The sequence below is a fragment of the Heliangelus exortis genome, chromosome 3 (genome assembly GCF_036169615.1).
Source record: "Heliangelus exortis chromosome 3, bHelExo1.hap1, whole genome shotgun sequence".
Classification (NCBI taxonomy): Eukaryota; Metazoa; Chordata; class Aves; order Apodiformes; family Trochilidae; genus Heliangelus; species Heliangelus exortis.
Genome location: NC_092424.1, coordinates 10,140,961 through 10,162,378, shown reverse-complemented (window position 1 = coordinate 10,162,378; position 21,418 = coordinate 10,140,961). Strand labels below are relative to the sequence as shown.

The 21,418-nt window shown below is 38.8% G+C and overlaps 1 protein-coding gene across 1 annotated transcript; it reads right to left on the bottom strand.

Moving 5' to 3' along the window:
• Positions 1-4,684: 4,684 nt before the first annotated feature.
• Positions 4,685-19,641, bottom strand: SLC30A6 (solute carrier family 30 member 6). The gene is made up of 14 exons (XM_071739146.1): positions 19,520-19,641; positions 17,095-17,181; positions 16,425-16,509; positions 15,487-15,529; positions 13,753-13,818; positions 13,221-13,301; positions 11,992-12,027; positions 11,091-11,185; positions 10,252-10,300; positions 8,133-8,252; positions 7,736-7,838; positions 7,398-7,445; positions 6,582-6,650; positions 4,685-5,203 (listed from the first exon to the last, which is right to left on the bottom strand). Exons 1-14 carry the CDS (start codon positions 19,520-19,522, stop codon positions 4,706-4,708), a joined length of 1,383 nt encoding a protein of 460 aa, XP_071595247.1. The 5' UTR covers positions 19,523-19,641; the 3' UTR covers positions 4,685-4,705.
• Positions 19,642-21,418: the final 1,777 nt, after the last annotated feature.

The window sequence follows — 21,418 nt, the reverse complement described above, 5'->3', positions numbered from 1 at the left end:
CACTGGTAAGAAAAAGAGCATCTGAAAAAATTTAAAAATCAAGATGGTAGAGGGTGAGCTGAGAAAAAAAAAAAATCAGTATTACTGCTCTGAAGTTCTTTCATTAGGAAATTCTATCCTGAGCAAAAGAAATTTAAAAAGAAAATAAACTATGGAGTTGTAGGCATGACAGATTTGGCACATATTTTATAATTTTCCTAAAGCAAATATCTCTGAACCTAAGACAGTTTTAAACATCCATATTTTCAAGTTGTGGTGTATTTGCAGCAATGGAAATTTGTGAACTTCGACTATTACGGGACAGCCAGAAAGTGAAATTCAAACTAGTTTTGTTGGTCAAGATGAAGCAAAGGCATTTTATATTTGTGAGAAATATTTCTTTTTTTGCATGGAACTTCTGAAATGGAATACAATGAGAACTGCAAAAATTGGACACGTGTTTATTTTCAGGTATTACTCAACATCTGTGTAAACACAAAGCTATTTGAACTCCTTGCTATCATGTATCCTACTTCAGCCCATGACAAAAACATTCTGCATAACTGAATCTCTGAAGTTTGAATACTCTGAGTAGTGTGAGACACCAACTGCACTCTCCCAAGTGGTGAAAAAGGTAACAAAATGGCTATGTACAGAAATACCAAAGAGAAGCTTGTATAGCTGATTTAATTTTTACAGGTGAGCTCCTACTGTGGTTCTTGATAGTTTGCAGGATCTCTGAAGAGGGCATTTGCAGTGTGCACTCTGCCTCTTCAGGAATCTGAAAGCCAACTTCAAATTAGCTTCATTATGACACATGGGATCAAGGGGTTATTATAGCTTGCAAAAACCTAATTTTAAAAAATCTCTTATTAATTGAAACCATAACCTAACCATGCAGTACACCCTAAATCCCTGGCATGTCAGTTTTGTCACCTGACATTCAGTTCTCTTGATTTATGTTCACACAGTTTGAAGAAATGAGATGCAGGTTAGTGTAATATAATTTAAAGATTCTGAAAACATCAGTCTTGCCTTTTTTAATATAGATAGTACAGGAAAAGATGGCTGTATCTTAACTGGATATGAGCTCTTAAAAGAGTTTACTGGGAGAGGGCAGGGTCATCAATTTAGTAATTTATCATCATTCATTTAAAAATAACTGCTGGAACCAAAACTTAAAACAGCCACGTGAATCCAAGAACCCAAGCTCCCAAGGCACAAGAACCTGAAGTAGTCAGTAAATGGTACAAGGCGGGTTCTCACTGCTACTGAGGCAGAAGAGAGCAAGCAGGTAGGACAAAGTCCAGCCAGACAAGCCAGACAAAATACCCAAACAACAAAAAATACAAGTGGAAAGACTGGGACTGGTATCTCTTCCACTCTCAGTTCCAACATTGAGTATCACTAAGTATCCAAGTATCTGCATGTATTTCAGAATAATCACTTCAGAATTCATTGACAGGCTTTATGTTGAAGAACCTTTCCCTGGACAGTGTCTCTGTCCCTCTTGGGTGGTGGCAGCAGGGTACAGAAACCAAGTGTGGAACTTCAACTAATATAATAATTATATAAATCAGCAGAATTGCTGCACAGATTCTCTCCTATTCAAGGATGTCCCATCTCAGTCAAGGGTGAAAAAAACAAAAAAAACCCCAGAAAACAAAATCCACCACCCCTAAGAAGCTGTCACTGGCTTTTCACTCCTCCCAGAGATGTATGTGGTTATTACTTGGGTAAAGAGAATGCATTACAGAATGAACTCAGGAGCTATTACTCAACAGGTGAAGATGCAAAACCCCCCTCCTATTACATCAGTCATTTGTGTCACAGCAGGCATTCTACCTTCTTTTATATCAAGAATGGAGTTTTTCAACAGAATCTGAAGTAATGGTATCTTCCCCTTAAATTCTCTAAAGCTTAATGCTTCCACTTACAAATGAAGTGATCCTATGCAATCGGAGATGGAACAAATTAAGGGAGTAACAATGCCAAATCCTCTGGTGGACAGAAATGATAATGAGTACCAGTTCTCTTTTTCCCTCTAGCTGGGACAGCATTCCTATCACTAGGAATGAAAGACAAATGAGGAATTCTTATTTACTACGTTTCAAATAAACATTTAGGTTGTGATCACCTATCAGCAAAATACAATTAGAAAAGAAAAAATGCAGTAAAAATGCATTTCTGTAGAATTATTACAAGGCCCCAGTCCACACTGGTAACAGACCCAGCAAAACAGTTCTGAAGTTTCACAGATGTGCTCATTAAGACTGACTTAATACCCAAGAGCATCACATAAACGATCATATCTATAAAAAGATCTCTAAAATCTTGTACAGAAATTACCACTTTGTCCTTGTCATTTAATGATGACGTTGATTTTATTTTCCTTGTATAAAAGGAGACATTTATCTCTGTCCTGATTTAACAAATATTCTTAATATAGTTGTAACATAAAACAGCTAAAAAGCTGTTCTAATATCTAAAAGAATCTTTGACATCTGCACAAATGATATATATTGTAAACAATCACTCCCAAAATAATTTTGTTTGTGTTTGTATTGCACTCAGAACTCTGGGATTTCCATTCTCCCTTCTCATTTTAAATCAGAGATTAGCTTCATTTTTTAATAAAATGGAGCTTTAATTTTCTACTAAAAACAAGAAGGCATGCAATCAATATAATACAATGTATTGAAAAGGTCAGAAAGAGGGAAAGTGGTTATGAAACTGGAGTAAGGAACAATTCTCAAATAGGCCACAGGAGAGTAGGATATTGTAAACATTCTGCTGGCTCTAAGGTGTTGCAGATCCTGTAGAGTGCAGTCAAGGTCAGCACCCAAAAGGTACAAAGAATCTCTTCAAGTGTTCTGTACTTCAGAGAATTTCCATGCAGCAATGGCATATAAAACAGACTACACATAAAGAAAGCCATGAAACAAAGGTGATTACTGAGCTAATAGTGACCTCACAGAAACACAGCCAGTCGTTAACAAGTTCATCATAATCTTTCAGTGAAATTTTTTAGGTCATTACATTATCCAACACAGCAATGAAACTGTTCTCTTGCTGCAAATGAAGTACAGAACTAGATCCCCTACTTGTAGCTTATACAGACTGTATACATACTAGTGGCAGTCTGGACACTACCCTCAGCCCAAAACATCCCCACAAGAGTGACACCCCCTCCTCCATGCATTGGAGTGAAAAACACAAGTAGTGGAGGGAAGAAACAACAACCAAAAAAACCAGAGCAATGAAAAGGAAATCCTCAGCCCCTGTGAAGAAGCCACAAATCCTGAACATTCAAACGATGGCTGTTTTTTTCTCAACTCAGTTCTACAAGAGAAAGATTTCTCTGTCAAACCCAGTATCTTCAGATAATAACTTTGGAGTCCCTGAGATACTCAAGCTCCATGTAACCACCCTGGACAAATGGAGAGACTTACTCAGTATGCACATTAACAAGGTGGAAGCCAATATATAGCACCCTGAGTTGCACATGAAACAACAGGAATGGGCAACCCATTCTTCAACAGCCAAGAGATGCAGAAGAAAGTGCAGAAGAGGCATTGGCAGGGAACCAAGAGAAATACTGCACAGGAAAATAGAAAAAAAATTGAAGTAGTTCTAAAAATCAGAGGGAAGAGCTCTGAGAAAGGCCCTGAAGAAATATGGCCTTCTGGATGTACAACAGAAAAACAATGCAAAAGCAGACACAAGTTAGGCAGTCTTGCTCCAAGTGTGCCCCAAAGGTTAAGCACTCTAGCAGTGACTTTAAGAACTATCAGTGATAACTGACCTGTGCTCTGGATATAAACCAGAAATAATTTTTTTTTCCCCTCTGAAACTACAGAAAAAATACAAGGAGAAAAATACAAAGTCACAATGGAATCAGAGAATACTTTCCATAGTTTAGAAGGAAATACTGGCTTCAGAAACAATACAGCCATCTGCTCTATATCTTAAACAGGACTTATCATAAAAAAGAGGTTCCTGTAAAAAGTTTGAAATAGTTTATTTCCCAGTATATAAATAATTTTTCAATTAAATAAAAAATGAAGACGTATCAGAGATGAATATGGAATACTTGTATCTAGAAAGTGGTTGGTGAACCATCTGAATTTCTGTAAATCCATCAATAGAAGTGTAAAAAATACGGTCTCAGAAAATTAATTAGAATCTGATATGCTAGATTGTCTTCACAATGGACACTAGTATGAATATTGATGAATTTTTGCAACAAGAGACTAATTGTGACTTTGACAAAAGATGGCTTAGTACAGCAATTAAAACATCTCTGAAAACTGGGACTAGTATTTCTGCAATTTCCTATTCTCTCAGCTATTTAGCATTCAGTAAGGAATTCTCATTAGGAAAAAAAAAAAAGAAAAAAAAGATACCTGGTCACAATTTTACTTGCTGATGGAGTTGTGCTATATTTCAATACATTCTTGGGAAAATAAAGAAAAGTTAATAAAAATCTAATAGAAACAGATTTTCTATAAAAACTACCTGTGAAGTATTGTAAGTCTGGAAAACATTTGTGGCATTACACAAGCTGCTGAAGCAAAGAAAAAAACTGCCATTTAACCATTTCATGATTATGAACAATGCACTTGTCCCCAGCCATTTAGAATGATCTGACATTCCAAATGTATATAAAATTGGGTAATAAAAGAACTAAGTCAATACCCTTAGGTACAATAAATAAAGGTGTTTATTATGGTCGGGGTTGCCCACGAGTGTTTGTTCCGTATCTGCCTGGGACATTGGCAAAACCAGTTCTGAATCCTTGTGTTGCTCCCATTCCTGGTATTCCAATTCCTTGACTGAGGACACTGCTGTAGGGTGTGGATCCAGGATTAAAGCCCAATCCATAGGGCCTCGTCTGAGTGTTTAAAAGGATGACTGGGTTCACATTTTTGCCTGGTGTATTAAAAGAAAATTCTGGTGGTGGGCTGCTGGGCTTAGCTGGAGTGGATGTAACAGGGTTCAAATTATCAGCAGCTTTCAAAGATGGCATTGGAATAATATGATGATCCGAAAGGTTCAGAATATTGTTTGCAATAGGCACAGATGATAAGGTAGGTCTGATCCAGTCATCTTTGAAAATCTGAACAGTCAAGGTAGAGACCAATGTGTATAACCTGTTAGTGACATGGGCAAGTACCATTTGTTCGTTTGCATCCCTCCGAATTCGGACATGTACTGATCCAGCCTAGAAAGTGATAAAAATAAGTTGGCTGTTAACTGTTAACTTCAATAAAGATTCTCCATATACATTCAAGAAGAGGTAAGTTACCCTGAAGAGAATTATGCAAAGACCTTTCGCAGTGGGGACTACTGACTAAATTGAGAAACTTTTTATATAATTCCATGATGAGGATACATTTAGAATTTCCTAATGCCTTGATCTTTTTTGAACATAGCAAGATCATCATTCAAACTATAAAATGCATCATGTGATGTCAGGAAAGGCAATGACCAAGAAGAACAGTGGCCCAAAAGAAGACTGAAGTGCTGACAAACTCTGTATGCCAAATTCAGGAAAACTGTCATCACTGTGCTGTTGGAGCAGGCAAGAAGATAATGTGCATGGCAGACACACCCTAATCAGGATCATGAGCAAGAGGCAATGCCCCCTATGGAGCACAAGACTAAGAGCTGCTTCTCCTGGTCGTGCGTATAACTGTGAGCTACCCCTGCCCTCCTCTCAGTAACACTCTCTCTTTTACCTTGAACTACTGCTGCCCAAGAGAACAGGACACGGAACAGAACCCCTCACGTGCTTTTTGAGTCCATATTTAATAAAGAACATTGTTCACATCTTGTGCTATATAAGCCAATTTTACATCAGATGGTGCAGCTGAAAACATATCCAGGTCTCCGGAAGTTTCTACTACAATGTGGAAGATGCCCATAGGTAAATAGACACACAAAGGTTTTGTAAAGATCTGTGATCACACCAACAATGCTGTGATCCAGTATTCTAAATTCAGATGTAAAGAAAAATTTTCTAAGAGTGAATTTTCTGGCTGTCCCAACACACCTGCATCAACTTAGGAATAACTGAGTTCTGTGTGATCATTCTGTATCACAAAAAACCCCTTCCCTTTCTCCCAAGCTTACAGAACACCAGAACACAACTTTAGTAGTCTCTCTTTTTCCACTCCCTCCTCCAAAAGAGCTGAAAACATGATTCTACCGTAGGCCTTTGGTACCTCGTGGTTTACAGCTTATCTTTTTCTTCTCTCTGAAACAATTTATACTAACATGCCATGTGAAAAAAAAATCTTTACTGTCATTTGGGGTTTTCTTCACTGTCAGAATACAAACAAAATTCTACTGTTGCAAAATGCAGGCTTTAATGCAGAGTTGCAAGATACATAAACAATATTAACCATTAGCAAAGGTTTGAAAAAAAAAAAAAGGCAGGGGAAGAGAAGTTTTCAATAAATCACAAGGACTGAGTACTTACTCCATTAATTTTTTTATACTTAAGATTACAGAAGAAATATCTTATTTAAATAAAAAAGTTAAAACTAGTAATTGACAACTCTTTTTTAAAGGCTAAAAAGATAATAAAGGCATCTTACCAAAGTGCCAAAACCTAATGTCCAGAAATGCTCATTTCGAACTTCCAAGACACCATCCAAAGTTGAAACCTAATTTTACACAAATATCCAGAAATATGAAAATAATTTAGAAATAATGTTTTAAATCCTTTCAGAAACCTACTTTTACACATAGCCAAATAATACAGCATTTTCAGTAGTGAAATAAAACCCTCCATGGACAAAATGGACAATGTCTGTTAATGATGGTTAGATAATGCTTATCTATTTTTCTACCCCTAAACAGCCAACCCATAAAAAAAGTGGACTCACATTTCAAGTAACTCTTTCTGCCAAAGTGAGTGTTAAAGCCAAACTATAAAATACATCATGTAATGTCAAGAACAATAAGGCAATGACCAAGAAGAACAGTGGCCCAAAAGAAGAAGGAAGGGCAAGACAAACTCCATATGCTAAATTTAGGAAAACTGTCATCAGTGTGTTGTTTGAGCTGGCAAGAAGATAATGTGCATGGCAGACACACTCAAATCAGGATCATCAGCAAGAGGCAATGCCCCTTATGGAGCACAGAATAAGAGCTTCTCATGGTTGTGCATATGACTTCAATGGTAACTTGAATTTAGTTAATAAAAACAACAACCAGTACTGTTGGAACAGATTTGTTCCAGATAACTAAACAGCACTACACATGTAAATAATAAGACCTGTATTTTCCACGTGCAGCTTAAAAAATAGTATTGAAAAAGTAACGATCTTCTTTGACTACTTGCAAAAACTCCTAATACTCCTAAGTGCTTACTTAATGTTAGCTGTGTTATGTATTACACACTGACTTACCTCTCTGAGAAGTTTATCTAACTGGCCAATCACATGAGGTGGGGTTGTCTTAGAAAAAGAATTAAAAAAAAAAGTTATAATAAAGATTAACTACCCCTGTTCAAGTAAGAGTCTTCAAGTCTCATCTACCTACTCAAGAGATTAATGGCACTGAGCAATGAATACATACAACTTCATGATGCTTATTTCTACTTCCCTTAAAATTATTCTAGCACATCCCAAATTCCCCCTGGAGTACTTATTCAAGTGCTTAAAACAGACTTTACATTTTTAAACAAAACAAAGCCATTTAACAAAAGTGAAGCCATGAAAACCCTTGTTCTGTGACACTGGCTTACCTGGAGTAGAACTTTCCCACTGTAGACACTCATGGGATACATGGTACCAAATGTCATCAAAGCAATTGCTATAGCAGAGGCTGTGTCTACAGCAAAATAATTGCTAGAGAGAAAAAGCAATTTTAAAGAAAAAGTTATTTATATTTTTGAAAAGTGTAAGAATTTAATTTTATTCTTTTTCCTTCTTTTACATTATATACACTTTCAGAACATTACACACACACAATCTATACTGTACTATTAAGTCTCTGAAAAAGACTAATATATTTATGGAGTTGCAATCCCATTCATACAAAACACAGCTTTGGTAAGTAAAAAATTTTCAAGTAAAAAAATGCAATTTCCCATAGACTGGATACAAGAAGAGTTATTTTTTTTAAACAACAATTGTACATACTTGATTTCAATGAGCATATATGTAATGCAAAGAGCTAGAGCTCCAGCAATATCAATCAGGACAAATGGGTTCATCCGTGGTAGAAAAATGCTACTCAGGCCTGGAATGATTCCACAAATACTGGAATAAAACAGAAAAAGTAGCTGTCAGCTAGCTGCTCATCTTCAAAACCCAAAAGAGTTACACCCACTATTTCAGCATTTCACTGCAAATACACCTTGCAGTCACAGCGATTGATGTCTCTGACAACTGTAAAGACCTTTCTAATTCTTCCCGAAGTTTTTTAATAGTCTGATGCCAGGAAAAAATAATAAAGTTTAAATCCACATCACCTTCTGTCTCATACTGAAACTAATATTTACCTCTTACATCTTCAATTCCCTTTAAGTCTATCTTTCCATCTACAAAATGCTATACTCCATTAATCTTGATACAGCTTTTCTACACGTTAAAATATGTCATGTTATAAAATACAAAATATGTGTATAAAACATGTCATATATAAAATATGTCTTATTATAAAATGTGTCTTATGCTACTTTCCATTTCCTGGTAACACAGCCAGGCATCTCAGCTGCAATCAATACAAGTACTTCACAGGTTCCCATAGTGCTGTTACATATATGTAAGTCCTGGGGGATCTGCACACCATCAGTCTTCAATCCATCTGCCACCCTGGTGTCCAAGTGTTCTAAAACCAAAGCTAACTCATTAAGGAATCTGACTAGAGGGAGGAGTCCAGCTAGATGAATAAGAAGAGACCAAGAAACCCACAAGGGACCATTGGCAAAAATTATCTATTTATAGTTCTCTCCTATACAGAGAGAAAATGGTCTCTATAGTTCCCCCATTGAATGTAAAGGCATGTCACATACTGGAAAATCTTAAGGAAAAGACAACATGGAATGTTCTGTTGCTCTGCTTGGAACCAGCCTATGTTGAGACATCAAGTGCTGGTCAGCTTTTGAAAGAATTTCAATCAACGTAATTACATAAAGCTGCAGATATTTTGTAATCAGCAGTGCTCCACAGAACACATCCAAAATAACTGTGGATGTACTAACTACATTTAATATATATATTTTTAAATTGTTAGCATAATTATCTACAGGTTCTCTCAAAATCCAGTTGTAAATCTGGGCTCCCGACCTGACAGCCCTACAAGTTATCCCTGTAACACTGTGATATCACATCATTAAAGAATAACTCTGCTAGTGTCTGTGATTGCTACCCACATGGTTTTTTGTTTTGGTTTTTTTTTTAAACTGCAACTCAGGCAACCCTATTGTTAGTCTCTCAAAGTTGTTTTATAGAATTTGGGTCTGATGATACCATACCTTACACTTGTATAAAATCAAATCTTCTGTTTAACAAACCATCATTCCCTGCTATCCTTGACTATACAAAAACCACAGCATGCAGAAACAGACAGGCTTTGCAGCAGACTTAACACTTTATACAGTATGGTTTAACATTTTGATACTGGCAGCCTAAGTACTTGGAAGAACATGGACGGCTCAGAAGAAATGCTTCTGACACCTGACAAAATTATTTGCAAACAACGTTGTCTCACGTTCAGATATCCAATATAAGCAAGAGTTAACAGACAAGATGAATGAGCAACATTTCTTAAGCTCCTGGAACACATGGACTTTCCACTTCACTGCAGGACAGAGAAGTTTCCATAGCTGTTTCAGTGAGTAACCTGGTACATAAAACACATTTAAGCTTCAGCTGCGCTAGGCATTTGCTCACCCCACTGAGTAAATAAAAACAAATTAATACAAAACACATCACTCAGATGATGATTGTTGAGACCTGCAGTCCAAGTTGGTACAAGACACAGAGAGTTTACCTTGCTGCATGCAAGGAGAATTACACATGAGATACTGAACACATTCAAAGGGAAAGATGTATTTCTATTAGATTGATGTATCTGGGAAATATGAGAGATAATGTTTGCTCCAAAGTTTATATGCCAGACCTACAGTAGGTAAAGCTGTTTTAAAAAATCTAATACACAACAGTTTATGCCTCCATACCATCCAAATTATTATACATGAAAACACAATACTTCCTTCCAAAAGCTAAATATTTTGAAAACATTATAAAGCTTTACCTCCTACTAAGATCTGCAACGTGCTCCTGAAGCCAACTTGTGCTGGCAGCTGCAAAAGAAAGAAGGTAATTAAGTTACTGTAAGTAAAAGAATCTATTTTGAAGTACACTTAAGATTTTATTTTAGGGGAAAAACCCAATGCAGCGTGAATGAACGCATGCATCTCAACAGACTCACTGTCACTTGAAAAACAAAGGAAGATTGGCTTTTCCAGGCAGTAAAATTCCTATCTGTCATAACAATTTGAACTGATTAAATATAAATATAATTGCAGAGTACAACCACCATAATTATCTTGTATGTAAGGGGTATAATATATTAATTAAAGTATAAACAATTTAAGCAAAACCATATTCACTGAAGAATTATTTATGGCAAGATACACGGAAAACCATGAAAAAAAGACCATTTCTCATAATTCACTAGTTTTCACAATGCTTAGTGGTCTCCCAGCAGTTAAGTGGGAATGATTGCAAGGCTACTTCACAGTGAAAAAGTCTAAGATAAACGAGCCATTAAGAAGAATTATTAATTTATTTAAAATTTGTTAATATATCCACAAATATTATTCAAAGTTCTGAGATCTGTCAAACGACCTTCTTTGGTTGAATCCAAAAGACTGAAAATAAAGGGTACTTCATCATTAAAAGTATATTCATCTTATTGTACTAATTACTACATACTACTCAGAGAGCCCCATGAGCAACCTAGAGTTAAAATTTGAATGGCAATTCTAAACTGCATTGTTATATTAATGGAAGTAATAATAATATATACCCATTAGCTAAGAAAACTTAAGTCTTTTCCCAATTATTATTATAGATTAATTAATTACATACCTTCAGAGACATATGCAAAAGGCTTATTCCTAATGGAAAGCATTGTAAATAAGTTGAAAAAGAGAGCCACGAAAGTACCAACCAGCAGTCTCCCCCTAGAGAGGTGAGAAAAAAATCATCTTAACTTCACATCATCACAAAACAAAGTCAAGATGTAATTACTAGTAGCAATATCAAAATACTTTGCTGGATATTTTTCAGTGAGACTGTAAATGAGAGTACAATGAAGTAGTGCAATGCTTGGTAACTGGCAATGTATTATCATTTTAAAGGTTATATGTGATCACAGTGCTTCACAAGCAAATGTTATCACAGTCGGGCTGTAACAATGTTGAGTAACAGCTTGTAACTAATTGCATATTACCAGAGACACATTTGTCCTTTGAAGATATAAATACATTGCAGTAGTACTCTCTGCAGTAGTTTAGTTTAGGAAGTTTAGAAAGCTTAATTTCCCTGTGGAATTATGTCCTATGCCCCTATCCTTTCCTATGAGAACTAAAACTTCACCATAAATCCCATGCTCCACTCTTCTGCTCCATTATACCTTCTTTTCCTTTCCCCATACTCTACAGTCTTCACCAACTTTGCAACATCTCCAGTTCCCTAATGATCACACCACCCTTCCCCTCACCTAGCAGGTCTCCTAAGAGGCCTCTACAAAAAATGAGAGTAATCCAACTAGAAAAAAGAGCAATACCCAGGTAAATCATTATTTAAGAGAGCATCTGCATTACATTTCATTTGTACCTGGAAAAAACTGTTTGCAATATAGCTTGCCTCTGGTTTGAAACATATGCCATGTACCAAAACCCAATCTGGTCTTGCATAATTAGCACATGCTAGACTGACAATTAGAAACAAAAAAACTGTGCTTTTACATGTCAAAATAATTTCTTACGTGTGTATTTCAGGTTGTTCCAGAAACCGCTCTGCACTATGAAAATAATGGAAAATTTGAGTTACATTCATACATCAAAACCTTGATAGCTGAGCATAAGTATTTCTTCAGTTCTGCAGAATTAGCTGCCATTCATAAACAAAAACTGACAGAGTGCTGAGAAAAAATGAATTGTTTAAACAAGCCTAGCAGTTTTTTTAAGTGCTGAAAGCATTTAGCACTAAAAAAAGAAACAGGATACAATTTAGATTTTCCAACTATTTCTAAACTGTGCCACACAGGTGCAAGCTACTGTGAATGGTAGCTTGTAATGAACATGCCAAAAAACACTTCTACTGCAACCACAACACATTAAGTCTGAAATCCCTGACTTACAGCCTCACACTAAGCAAGGCCAAATAAAGCAGATGTTGTACACTGTGGTGGCAATGCAGACGTTTTTTACTCAATAGTAAAATAAGAAATGAGCGTCAGCTGTAACAGTAAAACCTGTGATAAGTTTTGGGAATTTCCTAAAACATATTTGAAAACTTGGGGGCTTTGACAGTGCATCATTATTAGAATTAATTCCCAGTGTACCGTCAGTACAACTTAGCAATTTTATACTGTATGTTTATAAGTTGTAAACATAGTTCTTAATAGAGAAAATGGAGCCCTTAAATGGAAAAATTGAAGGTATGCTGCCCCAGTCTCAAATTACAGATGTTAACAACAGCCTCTTCATTTTTAAAGACGAATAACTTTTTAGACTAATCTCCTGAAATACAAACTCTTCCAAGCACAAATGGTATGTCAAGCTAACACGTGTGCAAATTTTTAGGAACTGATGAAGCTGATAGTTTAAACATTCAGATCCTTAATATTTTATGGAGTTGCTTTATCTCATGAAGTAAAAAGAAAAAAAAGCCAACATAAGTCTTATTTATTAATTAACTTAATCAAGATGCATAGAGAAATGCACTATATGAAATACCTAACTTTTTTTAAAAATATGATTCTTAAGAACACTGAGTCCTTACTTTGAAAGCTGCTTAATAACATTTATCAATTCCTATAATTTAATCTAAAGCCTTCATGTAGCAGCATAATCAATATAAGGTTTTGCAATATTTTTTAAAATCTCAGGTTTTTCCTACAATATCTCTACAGGTAGCATTTGCAGGCTGCATGTGCTTTTGCTCAATCTGTCATCTCTTTGTACATGAAAAAAAAAGTGGATGTATCCCTACCTTTCTTTCAGTATAAAAAGAGCACCAAGCTGTGCCAGAACTGTAGATGCAAATACAGCTAGAACTTCAAACCTTTCAAACCTGAAATTTAAGAATGAAGTTTAGAAACACTGAACATTCAATCATGACAAACCAATTCATTCATGACAAAACAATTAATCAAATGCATCTGGTCTGTGCATGAACCAGCAGGACAGACAAAACTATTTCCCGTTCTTTCAAGACCAGATGGAAAGGTAGAAACTGGAAATTTCATGGAATCAGCATTATTTTAAATTTTTTAAGCCAACACTCCACCTATTGCAAACTGCTTAAAATTAAGCATTTCTTCATTCTTTGTCCTGTCCCTCCCCTTCTCTCTCCTCCACTATTCTGTAACTGTTCTTTACAGCATCAGTCTTGGGTCTTCTTATTTGCAGGCTCTTTTAGAAGCAGATTGTCAGTCATGGCTGACAGGGGATGCAGGCAATGATAGTCAGAAATATATTAAGTGTTGCATTATCAAACACTAGATCTTATTATTAGTACTTACCCAAACGAATAGGCTGGGCTGGGTTTCTTCATCATTACCCAATAGCTTATTAGACATGTTATCAAACTGAAAAAAGGGGAGAATGTGACTATGATAAATAACTGCTGTCTTTACAAACTCGATAATCTACAAATATGGCCAAAATAGTTTTACTTTCTTTGGCTGCTTTCATCTACACAAGCTCTAATCTAGCTGACCATTCATTGACAGGCACAGGCCTCTCTTGCTATTTTCTTTCCAAATTTTTCTCTCATATTGAATGCCTGAAATTCTGATTATTTTATCCCCACAGAACTAGCCTGACTGTTTCTAGAATGTGTGTCATTTCCTTTGCCCATTTTGTTTCTATTGACCCCTTTGGACGGTTTGTTTTGGTTTTGCTTTTAATAGGCATTCACCCAGATCCAGTGCCATCTGCACCTTTATGCAGTCCTTTCTTAACTAAGGAGCAATTTAAATCAGAATGGATCAAGAACTCATTCCCACATCTGCTGAACAATGACATCCTGACAACCTGATCCACAGCTGTGTGGAGTAAAAGCAAAAGCAGAGGAAATAGCACTGTTCACACACAAATACTAATTTCATATACTCAATAAAACTATTCTAAAAGACCAGCAAGATGAAAAATAGCCAGAAACTAATTTTACAGCAAAAATACTGAGCATTGTTCTCTCTTACAGCTAACTAAAACAATTAAGAGATTTTGAATAACCTCCCAGTCCATCACTAATTAACCTGTCAGTGCCAGCAGTATTCCCTCCTCGCCTAAAACTAATAAACAATATTCTATACAAATATGAAATACAACATCAAAACGTCTCCCAAAGTGAAAAAGTTACGTTAAGTCAAGATGACAAACCTGTACAGATAGAAAATTCTAAAAGAAATCTGATTCATTTAAGTCATATCACAATTCTAATGCAGTCACATATAGGGGTTTTTTGTGCCTACATTAATCATTCGTTTTCCTTTCTGCATGTTCTCTGCTGTTATTTATAAATGTTTTACTATCAGTCAGATAAGATACAGTATGTAGTGGGCAAAACAGACTGCAGATAGCTGATCCACACTTTTTATAAGCTAATGAGCTAGCAAGGAATATAATGGAGATTAAAAAAACAACTCTAACATACATTTTATGCAGTTCATTTCAAAGCCACTGCTACCAATCTGCATCTCAGGTAAGAATTAAATATATTTCATGTCTGTATTATCAATATTATCAAAAGTGTTCAGAAGTTCCATATTTAAACTAGTTTTGTTAGGTAACAGGAAAAATACTAAAAATATCTAATGACCTTATTGTTAGGAGTGCATGGGATTTAGCTCTTGAAGTATTTTTAAACAGAAACAGGATTACATACTCCTTGTTTCCTGATACTCACACTGAAAAATACTTCAGAACCAATGACTGTGGCATTAGAGAAAAGTTTTGAGTGAACCACCAGTCAATAATCTGATTCTAGATTCTGTTTTATGTTGCTACATATCCACACAGAGAACGTGGTGACTGGGATGTTACCAATCATTCTCAGCACAGCTCTGGTGTTCCTCATGGTCTGTTTGTTGTGATGTACAACTTGACCCTCACTTAAGCAGTATTTAAAGCAGAGTTTCAGTGCTGATGACTCTTAATAATGTTTTTGTAAATAAACTTTCTGTGTATAGAATATGCAAATACACAAAGATAGGCACAAATGAACAATAAGATTAAATGGGAAAAAAACTCACCTGAAAAGGTCAAAGATTGTCAAATATGTGTAAGCAGTTAAAGCTGTAAGAAGCAAATATTTAAAACTTAATATATTTTTAGAACGCATAAATCACTTGTATTCTTCTAAGTCCCTCTTGTACAGCTCTTTTTCACCTTCTGTCTATATAAACTAGAGCAAGTCTGTCTTTTGTAGGTGTATATGAGTATGTCCTAAACACACCAATGGCAATCCTGATCTTAATAAAGCATTTAGTAATGCCCAGATACAAAAGGCATTAAGCTTGTGACCAAGTATTTAAATACAGAGAAGTCAGGAGATCTTCTAGTACAAACAAAGCAAGAGATGTCCTAAGTGCATTACTGCAGTGAGAAGTACATTCTACAGTGCTTTACTTTGCTTTACTTTTTTTTTTTTTTTTTGCTGTTCTGACCCATCTTGAAATGACAAGAAAACCTGTATGGCAAAAATAAAAACATGCAAGATGTTTACAGATGATGATAAACATCTTGGAGTCCCTACAGAAAAGTAGAAAATACTGAAAAGTCCCATTCCTGAAAACAGACAAGCTTTTTGCCACACCACAAACATCTTCATTCAACTGCAACTGAGGGTCTCTGTATGCCATTGGTACCATTTATATAGGGAACAGGATAGAGGACTAGCTTAAAAGTCTACTCTTCTTCAATCTTAGAGCTGGAGAGGGTACTGAAGGAAGAAAATGACCAGCAGATCTGGAAAACCTTGCAGACTTCAAAGGACTTTCACCCATTCACACTTGCACACAAAAAATGCTTCAAACTGACTGTGGCAGAAAAGGAAGCACTTCCCAAACCTGGCTGTGCAGCCACCTAACTCCCTTCACATGCTGAACTTTGTGGTCTTTTACAATGTTGGAACTTGACAGGCCTGGAAACACATAGTTGGTGGAAGTTTCAGTAAAGGAGAGCCACCTACCTATGCTGTTTGTAGAGCTGCACCACATTAGCAGGAAGCCAATACATATTAAATTTATAGCACCGAAAAGCAAGATCTTCCAGGACTGTTGATGAGAATAAACATGTATTTTACATCTTCCAAAATTTACAAGACAAAAGTGTATCTCTCTGGTTCTAAACAACAACAATGCAGCACTTCATCATGCAAGCAGAACTGGCTTCTTCTCTCTCACAGAAATTTACAACTCATGTCAGAACAAAAAGCCCATATTGTATTTTTAATTTTACAGATTGCCTCAAGACTCATTTATAAAGAGTGCTTGTGCACCATGCTTAAAATATCTGTATAACATTTGCATTTAATTACAGCACACACCATCTGACTTTTGAAGACAGTTACCCAACTTCATATTACTGGATTCCTTTCTTTGTGCTGGAACTTAAGCCCCCAAATCATTTCTGTATATTTAATTTACAGTTCTACTGAATGCATTAAGTATAGTTCTGGAGAACACTGTTTGACTGGGACAATGCACATGAAGGAATCCAACTTCACAGCTCAATTATGTTTTTTTAAGTACATCTGGAACATTTCAAACAAATATTCTCCAAATATAATCAAGTTAATAATGCATTTTAACTTACCACAGCTAACATTTTTATTATTAATTTTTAAAAGAAACACTTACCCTCCTATCTGCTGCAACCAGCCTAAATTCATGTGTTAACTTTCCAACTAGTGACCTCTGTGATTTTCGAAACAAGTGTATCGTCCCCTTAAAAAAAAATTGAAAGTTTAATTAATAATTTTACTTGAGCCATAGCTTAGAGTAACAAAAATTATATCTTCATTTATTAACTATTTAAATAATTATGTAAAAAAAACAGAATTATTTTTTCTTACCTAAGGATAGCTCATGGACACTAAATTCTGCAATATTTTGATAACCATTTTATGTTGTTATTATACTGGAAAATTATTAATTACTTAGAACGGAGCTTCATTTACATATAATCCAGAACTCAAGTTCTCAGGGTAACATCCAAAAAAAAATCAGAGTGAGGCTCTTAAAATTATTTATTTAAATAGAACTGCTATAGATGTCATGAAAACCCAAATATTTTTATCAAACTACAGCTCTCACCCAAAGCCAAGTAATCTATTAAACAGGAAAATATTGTTTATATACATATTTATACACATATATACACATGAGAGCCCATCAGAGAAATAAAAACAGTGCTGGTATCATCTGTAATGTGGTGGACATAAGGTCAGTAACATGATGAGTTATACAAACAATCTCAGTTGTGGCTTAATCTGAAGCTGTGCAGCTGATGGGGGCACTGTAGGAGCAGTGTAAAGGACCATGTGCAGGTGGGAGATGAAAGCACGGGGTGCCACATGCTTCTCCTGAAAGTGTAACTGGGAACACACTACCAGAACATTTCATCACTCATGCCACTTGTTCCCCTTCCTTAGAGGGCCCCAGCTTCTTGGCTAACTGTCTCCCTTTCTACTCTCCCCACACAGAAGTCTGCTTTCCCCCTGAGAAGCCCTCTGATTTGTAACAGGTATTCACTGCTGGTCTGCCACACACAGCCTTTTAGGGCTGGAGAAAGGAAGGTCCGATTGTAAGCTACTGCATCTGTAGCTGCCAGCACCAGACCTACCAACAGGCTGGTTACTAAAACACACTCCATTTGCCAACACGTCTGTATTTCATACTATCCACAGAAATACATACACGTCTTGCTGTCATCAATTAAAAAAAGCAGTACTACAGAGCCCGAGTTTTGCTGACCTGAGGCAAAAAGCTAGCAACTCACTCTTTTCTTCAGCAGCAAACTATTACATGTCGATTTGTTCTCAGGACACACATACAGGATGAAAGAACACTTGGAAAAACTTCTCCGACAGGCAGCAGCCTGCCAGCTTACAAAAATTACTTCAGCACCTTATCACCCTCTCCACTGCCTGACAGCTCTGTCTGTGCCCCAGGTCCCTGGGTACAGAGGATGCCGCGCACACCCCTGCGAGCCCCAGCTCAGCCCTGCAAGGGAGCTTGAATTCAGCAGAGCTGCACTTCGGCACTAAAGCTCGTAAGGTCCTGAGCTCCTGGCACCTGTGAGCTGAGCAGAAGGGCTGCTACCCCAGACCTTTCGACATTTGCACCTGAGGATCTTAAAGGTCTTTTCCAGCCTCAACAATTTGATGATTCTGTCACTGATGGCGCTCACGCAGTGCTAGATTTCTACGCGTTTGAGTACCTGCTCCACCAATAACAGGTGACAGTACCTGTTAGTGACACCGATACGTGTCAATGCGAACGAAAAGGGGCAGTTCCGACACCCAGCTGAGGGAGCACACAGGGCGGTCATTCCCAGAATAATTTTATTTCCCGAGAAGTGAGCCACACGTCCCAGCAGTGACAGCCCCGTGCTTTCCCTGACACACGGGAGCAATGGCAACGCAGCCGGTTTGTCCTGGGAGGAATTCCAGTTGTCCGAGCGATTTGGTGTTAAATGAAGACCTGGAGACCGAGCCTCAAACCGCAGCTCAGCTGCGGGGCTCAGCGCACAACCCTCCCACAGCACCCCGGACGCCGCGCCCCGAGGGAGCCACCGGGGACACCGCGCACGGCGGGGAGCGGAGAAGAGGCAATGCCCAGGGAACACCGTCCCGACCGGTCCTCCCGGGCCGCAGCCGTTAACGGCCACTCCGCCGCAAGCGGCTCCGCTCCGGCGAGGGGGCACTGCCGGCCCCTGCCCCGCCGGGGGATGGCTGAGGGTCAGGGGCTGCGCTGAAGGCGGCGGGGCCCCGGCCAGGGGATGGAGGGGCCCAGGGGCGGACTCCCGCGCGCAGCCACGTCACCACCGGCCCGGCGAAGCTCGCGCCAGAAGCGGGGCGGGGAACGGCGGCGCGGAGCGCTCCAGGCCGGGCCGGTACCGGGCCCGGGGCGCTCTGCCCCGCTTAGCCCCATCGCAGGGACGGGGCCCAGGCTGCTCGGAAGGGGCAGCAACCCGAACCCCACGGCCGCCGCCGCCACTGCCTCGTCCCGCTCCCACCTGCGACTTCACTCCCGCCCCCTCCCGCGGGCGGGGGCCACTCACCATATTACTCCCCGCACCGGAAGAGACGGCGCCATGCGAAGCCGGAAGAGGCGGAGGAGCCTTCCGTCGCTACGGCAACGAAGGGGTCCGTAAGGCCACTCGCGGCAGCGGATGTGACGTAGCCATTAAGCGGCGCTCCCCCACGGCATTCCGCTTGGCGGGATCTCCACTCTCCTCCCCGCACCTCCACGGCCAGGGCTGCCCCTTCTCCCGCATCGGGGGCTGCGCACCGCACCCTCCGGCGGGGCCTTCTCGGCCCTGCCCACCCCCGCTGCCTCAGCCCCACCGCCCCCCCCGGTACCCACGGCTTTTGTACAGAAACTCGCTGCGATCCCGCATTTCCTCTGCCCGCTGTCTGTGAGAGCTGAAGGAACGGACGCCGGCTCTCTCCTGCCACAACTCCCCAGGAGCGGTTGTGTTTAACCACGTCCTGCTATGATTACTGCTCCATACAATAACACACCCTGTGAGGAACCTGTCAGCATCGCTCCAGGCAGCCCTCTCGCCGCTGCGGTGCAGGAAGCCCACATCTTCTAGAGGGGATTTTTTCCCCGCCGACCCCTGAAGGGAGGGGAGGTTCGCGAGCTACAGAACTCTGCTGAAAATGGAGTCTCACTCCCTGCTGTGCTCCAGCACTGCCAGCGTTGCTCTGAGCGTGTTAAAACGTAGCAGCACTGCAGATCAGAGGAGTGATCCACAGCCACTCTTGACCCCCTCCAGAACTCTGCTGTGCTGCAAAGCGAGGCACTGAGGGAGGGAGAACACAGCCGTGTTTAAGGTCCTGCTGTGAGTACGGCTACTGAGGCTCTGGCACAGCAGGACACCAGGGATGAAAGGTGACAACTAACCCCTGGTGTGACCTGGCTCCCAGACCATGAAATCGTGCCCAATAGTTTCCGCCAGAAGGAATGTAGACGGTAAAATCACTTTACACAGGACCAGTAATTAAATACAGAAACTGAAGTTGGGATCCCTCTGTTAAGGAAAACTGTGTTACAAACACCTGCGTGGGATTTAATGTAAAGACTTAGTCACAAGACAGCTTATTTTTTATTGTTTTTGGTAAATACGTGAAAAGAGGAATAAATATAATATGAATAAATATGAAGCTAGATACTTTCTTAAGGCAGATTATTATGTATAATACGATGCCTGAAACAGCCTTCTGTAACACTGTCCTGTCTGGTCTTTTAATGATTTAGGCACCTGCCCAGTGCCCATAGTTACAGCTGCTAAAAATGTTATTTGCATCTACTCTGCCCTGTGAAACATGCCAAAAGACTTACCTGACTGTGGCAGGGAGTGACTGGACAGGTAATTGTATCCCACAAGACATATTTAATGTCTCAGACCTACTCATTCTAAGCTGTAAGGCTGTAAGGCTCATTCTAAGGCTGTAATTAAGGAAGTTTTTCCAGTAGTTTTGGGAACAATTAAAAAAAAATCCACTGACAGTCTGTAAAAATTGCATAACAGGTAAGAGACCTCTAACTGCAATGTTGTGGTATGTGAACTCCACTGGCTGCAGCTGCTGCCTCTTCTCAAATGTAACCAGGAAATCAGAAGTCAGGTGAATCACAGGATAATATTTTATCTGCACGATACCCTTCACAAAGTTTGGTTACTTCATTATTGACACATTATCTAGCATCTTGATTATTTAATGTCTTAGCTGTCTCTTTCCAGCAGTTATTGCACTTCTACAATTCACAAATACCACAACTAACAGCACAGCTGATGTCAGTATCCCACATTTAACAAAACTAACATCTTCAAGGATGTCTTAAAACTGAGGCAACTTGAGGCCTTCAGGAAATCAGGTTTAGAAGTAATCTCAAATCTCAAAATGAGATCTGAAAAACACAGAACTTACAACATTACTAGAAAACATCGTGCTTA

Excerpts from the sequence above, each read along its gene's own strand:
- SLC30A6 (XM_071739146.1), bottom strand. Across the intron at positions 15,530-16,424 it reads CAGCTCTACAAACAGCATAG|CTTTAACTGCTTACACATAT; the intron begins GTAGGTGGCTCT and ends TGCTTCTTACAG. Across the intron at positions 5,204-6,581 it reads CATTAGGTTTTGGCACTTTG|GCTGGATCAGTACATGTCCG; the intron begins GTAAGATGCCTT and ends ATCACTTTCTAG.